This window comes from Patella vulgata, chromosome 1 (genome assembly GCF_932274485.2).
Source record: "Patella vulgata chromosome 1, xgPatVulg1.2, whole genome shotgun sequence".
In the NCBI taxonomy this organism is placed as follows: domain Eukaryota; kingdom Metazoa; phylum Mollusca; class Gastropoda; family Patellidae; genus Patella; species Patella vulgata.
Genome location: NC_065879.2, coordinates 68,402,763 through 68,409,901, shown reverse-complemented (window position 1 = coordinate 68,409,901; position 7,139 = coordinate 68,402,763). Strand labels below are relative to the sequence as shown.

Sequence of the window (7,139 nt, the reverse complement as noted above, 5' to 3'; positions counted from 1 at the left end):
CGTCTATATACTCCCATACTGCTGACATGAAAACTTGACCGTTTAACGCAATACACGCCTTTCACAAAAAAGTTGAGCTAGAAAGTTCATCGAGAATTTCCAACGTGGTTTCCAATATTGTCAGTGGTCAGGACGGGAGGGGCGTGGCAAGTAGTTCTTCAGCTGGTACGAAAAACCGAGATCTTGCGCACATTTAGAAGTGCACGAAAACGAATCTTTGATGGCAGGTCGGTAAACATTCATAACACACCGTAGGTACAGGCTAGTCTTCATCAGCCCGACTGGTGCTGAAACGTGTTCGGGGTCTAGCGCATACAAGCCTGGTGGTCAAGCAAGATTTTGTTACAGAATAACGTTTTGTTATCTGAAAACTTTAATAGGATATAAATCCGAGCAAGTTCGTATGAAGCCAGTTTGGGGCGGAGAGAGAAATGGGGTTTAACGGCCACTCGAAACAAACTAGGTCATTTCGGGACTAATATATGGTTCAATTTTATTTGAATAATTCGCTTGTGCGTAGGACCCGGAGAAAACCCACGAGGTTGGTCAGGCGACCCTACTCCTTGTCACGTACAACCGGGGAATGGAAACCACATCAGTTGACTCAATGACAGACCTTAGGATACAGCGCACACGTGCTAACCATTCGGCCATACAACCCCCGAGCAGGTTTAGAGTCATGTTCCTGAAGCAACGATCGCGAGTTTTACAATAAAATGTACGTAGTTAAGGCGAGATTAAGCCTTCTATTGAAGATGGTTTAGAGTAGCTTGTGTTATGATATAGGCCTACATGTAGACAAATGCTCTGACCGTTCCTGTCCGTCCTTATTATATTTATAAGCAATAGGACCACTCTACACCCACCTCTGTTCTACGGTTACCGGTATTTTGCATACCTTGCCTTCTATCTTTCCCCGTAATTCTTCTTTGTTCGTCAAAAAGAATCATTCTTCACCACATATGACACAAATCTATAATAATACAAGACCAATTTCAAGTAACATAAATAAACGTTTGAATATAGCCCGCGATTACGAGATTGGGCTTGCGTCTTTTGTTTAAATGTTTATAAGACGTCGGACGGATACAATAGGCCTACTATATGACTTCGTCCGTTCAGAGGCCGTTATCACAATTATCAGATAAACTATAATTACCCTAATTAACCGTTTTATTTTTACCTAATTAATCAAAATAGTCTTTCGATTTGTCGATGCAGTTTTCAGTAGCCTACAAAGCCCCTTTATTTAAATACTTCTAACACAAAGCCGTTGACATAGCTACACAGACACTCCAAGCAATAAACAACAAACGTATGCTGGCGTGGGTAAAGGAATCCTTGGTAGTTGGAATTCGGACGCAACGACAGTGGGATTTTTTTAGACGGGTGTCTTCTTAATTACTACTCTTAGTGTTTCAGAAATAAGTATAATTTGAAAAAGGATGTCCCGTGTACACGCTGTCGTGTGTAACAGAACCCTTGGTGGTTCGAATTTAACGAAGCGTAGGCGGAAACTTCGTTGTCCGGGTAAATTTCCACTTAGAAGTCATACCATACGTTAAAAGGACATTTCATTTTAATTCTAAAGCGTCTTCAGACACGGGTAATGGGAGGCAACTCTTTTTTTCAGGAGCAAGAAAAATGATAAATTTGATTGGTTAAAAATCCACTCCAACATGGCTGACTTAAGAAAATGAGTGCGTGCTAAGAATTCATAGAAAATTGAGATATTTCTTTATTTATTTGAAGAAAATGCCTTTTGCAGGACGTTTTACTAATACTAGAAGAGACGAACGCAGGTAATAAGACCATGCATAAAGGTTCTGATGGATTTGCACATGTTTATGTGACATTTATAATATTTCTTTTGTCGAGACGGGACCTCAGTCTCCTCAGAGCTCAAATGTAAAACTACTACTAGGCCCAAGGCACTTGTGAGTAGGTCTAGTAGTTAGCCTAGTAGTAGAAGATAGAGATTCTATTCAAGGTTACATACAATTTTTGCTAATTTTCCGGGAATTGAAATAATCGAGGTATTCTGTCATTTTTTGATCTGCAGTTAATGACATCTAAATTCTCAGTACAAGATAAGTATTTATCTTTAGAAATTAGACTTGCCCCTTAATTTTGCAATCTTATTATCTTCTGCTACTGAACATTCATTTAAATTAAAGTTAAAGTGAACTGAAATGGGCTTTATAGTTTAACATCCTACACATACTCATATTTAAATTCCATCAGTCAACTGGCGTGGTCGCCTGTCCAACCTCGTGAGTTTTCTCCGGGTCCTCCGGTTTCCACCCACTGCTAAAAGACCCTTACGCGCAAGCGAATTATTGAAATAAAATTAAACCATATGTTAGTCCCGAAATGACCTAGTTTGTGTCGAGTGGACGTTAAACCCCATTTCTCTCTCTCTCTTGTCGGCTCCTCTGTCCTGCACCACTAACAAGGAGAAACCAAACCTGAAAATATAAGGATCTTTCTCTGCCAACATCAGAAGCGAACCTGGATAAGGAGCCAGCACCTTTACATGTGTATGCAAAGAACTTAAATTGGATGAAAATGGGAAAAAAAATGTAATATAATTATAAGTGTATATGTTGGGCGCAATCTTCACCCCTTGCGCAGATTGCAATCAGCTGGCCAAGAGTCCACTTTGTCCGCACAGATTAGACCCTGCACGCGCACATGGGCAGATTGTAATATGCAATTATAAAGCTGGTGTGCAGATTGTCAACGTTGCGCTGATTACTCCTCAATGGTTCTGAGGATCAAAGAAGGATGTTAGATACACTGTATAGGATCTGTCCTCTATTGACTTTTTACTGTAATGATTTTTCAAATAATTTTCAATATCACTGCATAATTAGTGTATATATGTGCTAAGAATAAGAGTTGGTAGATAATATTCGTTATACGTCAACTGATCACGTGACTGATCAATGTTAGCTTAGTATAGTTGAAATAAATACCTTAATAAACAATTGACCGTTTTTCAAATATTTTATCAAGTGCATTGTACGTGTTTCCGAATTCTGGTTGCGTGGACAATGGACATAAATCCTTAGATACGTTTATGTGTATGGTGTGGGCCCAATTTTTTCAAAGGGCTGTGACGCAGCAAAAAATTGGTCTGTTCCCATAAAAAAATATTATTTTATGCAACCCAACATACCCTTTGAAGATTTTGATGAAATCGATGGTTAATCGGGCAGTGGCATTCTAGGAATAAAAAATAAAATCTTCTTCCTTTAAGATAATCAACTACATTGTATGTGATCATACTTTTCTTTTCGCGTCACATTGCTCTTACCAGTAAACTGATGGTCGCAAAATTTGTTAAACCAATAAAACTAACGCAGTGAATATTGAGTAGGATTAGGCGGATTATCAGTGTATGAAATAGCTTTATTTAATGTCTGTTTCCACCTAAATATATGTACAGAACAGATGAAACATTTAATGACAGGGTAGATTATCAGTGCAGTAATCCATTATATATACCCTGCACAGATTAGTCAATGAAAATTAGACAGATTCGGGCATGCACGGGGATAACATACATAAACTGATTTACATTCATTTTTTAGGACTTTTAAAGTTATTAGAATTTTTAATTAGATTTGTTTGTCGAAAGATATAGTACAAACAATCCAAATTAATTTTTTGGAGAAAAATAATCATGAGTAATTGTTATGTGTATGTAAATGACACAGTGTAGCAATATACCCTTTAAAATACCATTATCCTGATAAAATAATTTTCAGAACCGTTGGGGACATTTATTATCTTCTGTGCATCATCAACACTCTGGGATATAACAAGGGCAATATACATGTTTACTTCCTGTGCAGTAAAGATAGATCTTTACGGCTTACCTCATTGTTTTCTGAACACTTGGTATTAGATTTGATATTTATAGAACCCCATGAGAAAAAAAAAGTATATCAAATAAAAGTGGGTTAGCTGCCCTAACACCCAAACTACAACCAGACTTTACCACGTGAAAAAAGCAAATAGAGCTGAATATTGGAATACACAATTTATTGGTGTATTGTAATTTGTAACCTGTGAACTATGCTACATATATATACAGTATGTAGTACTTTTACTGGTTTCTGACAAATGACAATCAATACAAATGTATATAAGCATTTAGCCTACAACTTAATCTGTTTTTCAACTCTCTTTTACTTAGATCACCAGTCAGGAGGTTTTCAAGATCACCTGTAAGACGATTCTCAAGGTCACCCATTAGAAGAAAATCAAGATCACCCGTTCGTCGCAAATCAAGATCACCAGTTAGGCATAAATCACGTTCTCCAGTCAGAAGAAGTTCTCCAGCTCGAAGAAGTTCTCCAGCTCGAAGAAATTCCCCTGTCAGACGGAGCTCCCCTCTCAGACGTAATGCAACAGTTGGCAGGAATACTGCACTAGGACGACATTCTTCACCACGAAGAAATTCTCGTTCCCCTGTTAGGAAGTATGATAGAAAAGATAGGAAGTCGAGGTAATTCATATTTATTGAGTAGAATTTGGTGGAATGATTGATAAATGAAAGCCTCGAATGGTCAGCCAGCTCTGCCGGTCTAGCACTGTGGGGCAATGTTGGAAATCATTCGTCCCAGGGTCCAGAGGTCCCAAAATCTTTTTAACTGGAACTACATGTAGCAGAGTATTCCACAACTTCATTCAGAGTGATATCTCTATCATGCGGTGACCTTACATAGCTTATATGGCTGCTAAACATGTACATGTACACGCATTACTGACTTTGGATTTTATTTTCTTGTGTTGATATATTTCCATCCTACAGTCACATTTCAGCTACATTAATATATTTTACCAGCATTTCCTGTCAATCAGTGGTGCGATTTTATTGTGTCCCGGTATATTGTACATTGATAATAAATATAGATTATGATTCTTTTTTTGTTCAGATCTCCACCCAGAAAGAAAGTAGAAACTTTGAGTTATACAAGTGATAAAAAAAATGATTCATCTATTCCTAGGTAAAATTAGGTATTATTTCTTAACCCTTAACCAGTCGACGTCAAGTGGTCAGGCTAAATAAAGGCTGACGTGAAATATTTTGTATGCCTATTTCAATCGACTACTGCCGAATAATTATAAGTGATAGACTCTTGACACCAATAAAAAAGTTGCTGAGGATCATTTGACTTATAATCTGTAAATCATTCTAAATCCTTTTCATCAGAAATATGGTGTTGAGAATCAATGTGTCATCGATATAATCCGATTCGGAATAATTCATAAGTATTTCAACCACTTTGAGCGTCTTTAACATTCCCGACACCGTTAAATTACTTTTTTCGTCAAAAAATGTTGAACAAAGACATGTTCTTCTCAATGCCCTTGACAAGACAAGTTCCTGTCTGACACGCATGCGTGGCCATATCAATTAAATACGAAACAAAATACTCAAAGCGGCTTATAAAAAAGGTTCTTGCTGTGGTCGACTTTAGTCGACCGTGACCACTTAGCTGTATAACGTTGTGGTGACTATAGTCGACAATGACCGGTTAAGGGTTAAACTCCGATATTAGGCATTATTATTCAAAACTGTTGACATATAAAACTAGGTATTGTTATTCAAAACTGTTGACATATAAAACTAGGTATTATTATTCAAATCTGTTAGTAAATAAAATTAGGTATTATTATTCAAATCTGTTATTACATATTATTATTAAAATGTGTAATTAGGTAAAATTAGATATTACAATGTATTATTGAAATGTGTAATTAGGTATTAATATTGAAATCTGTTATTAGGTCAAATTAGTTATTGTTATTGAAATCATTATTGAAATATGTTATCAGGTGAAATTAGGTATTGAAATCTGTTATTAGGTCAAATTAGTTATTATTATTCAAATCATTGAAATGTGTTATTAATATTAGATAAAATTAGGTATCATTATTAAAATATATTATTAGGTCAAATTAGTTATTATGAAATCTGTTCATATTATTGAAATCTGTTCATATTATTGAAATCTGTTCATATTATTGAAATCTGTTACTAGAAGGTAAAATAAGGTATTATTATTATTATTGAAATATATTATTAGGTAAAATTAGATATTATTAGATAAGATTAGTATTATTATCTCCTGGCTTGGATTCAACAGGATTAAAAAGAGGCCTATCAAAAGATTTTAGCAAAGATTGTATGTGGCACTAACTGTTTTGACCATACTCAGCTCACATCTTGAGCATAGAAAGCCGAATGTTGACAAATTTAATTTGAATATATCTTTGTAAATACTGTACAGAATTGAACCATTTTTGGACTGATATTCTTATTATATGGACTTTGATCTGTATTTCAGGAAAAGGGAAGACAGAAATGGAAGTAAATCATCTTCAACAAGATTTGAGGATTCTCACGTCAAACGTGCCCCATCTTTTTCTCGTTCACCTGTCAGAAAAATGTCTCCTGAGTATTCATCAAGTCGTGCGATTTCGGACAGACTTGGCTCATCACCTGTACAGTCAGGTCCAAAGATAATTCGTGACACGACTGGAATCAGTCGATTTGAACCATTAATAATTAGGAAAAGAACTTTGGATGAACGATTTAGGACTATAGATGACGGTGCGTTTAAAATAGAAGAAAACATCACAATAGGAATTCAACGAAACCCATACGCACCAGCATCAGCATCAGTGACTGTGCGAAAAGTTTTTGATCCCCTTCTGTTCTCAATGATACATAACAGGGATACAGGAAGACGCCCTGTGTTTGATCGACCCGAATTAAAGTATTTCCGATTTGACGACATGCCACATGATGATACAGTGGAATTTGAGAAGAGAATTATTAAGGTGGCACCACCAGCTACTCTTCCTTCAACACCCAGGTAACTTCTTCTTAGCAATTTTTTCAAATTTATGTGCGTGAAAGTGTTGAGAACATATATCTTTGGGTGAAAAGCTAAGTGATCCTGACAAGCAGAATACAAGCTGCCATATTGTTGTAACTACATGTACGTGACGTGACTACATATATTTATTCTATTACTACATCCAGGCTCTGTGATACAAATTAACTTAATGACATGTTAAAAAGATAAGTATTGTATCTAGACCAAATGAAATAAACCTCT

At 36.1% G+C, this 7,139-nt stretch overlaps 1 protein-coding gene across 4 annotated transcripts in view; it reads left to right on the top strand.

Annotated features, from left to right (window-relative positions):
* The first annotated feature begins 1,652 nt into the window (after nt 1–1,652).
* Nucleotides 1,653–7,139, top strand: part of LOC126808771 (serine/arginine repetitive matrix protein 1) — a 32,014-nt gene continuing 26,527 nt past the window's right edge. For 3 of the 4 annotated variants that reach the window (XM_050533722.2, XM_050533720.2, XM_050533723.2), the window contains exons 1-4: nt 1,653–1,802; nt 4,205–4,516; nt 4,947–5,018; nt 6,363–6,893. In XM_050533722.2, coding sequence (XP_050389679.1) covers nt 1,756–1,802; nt 4,205–4,516; nt 4,947–5,018; nt 6,363–6,893 — 962 coding nt within the window. In that variant the 5' untranslated portion in view covers nt 1,653–1,755. The remainder of the gene's footprint in view (nt 1,803–4,204; nt 4,517–4,946; nt 5,019–6,362; nt 6,894–7,139) is intronic. The other variant, XM_050533721.2, reaches the window with a different exon arrangement.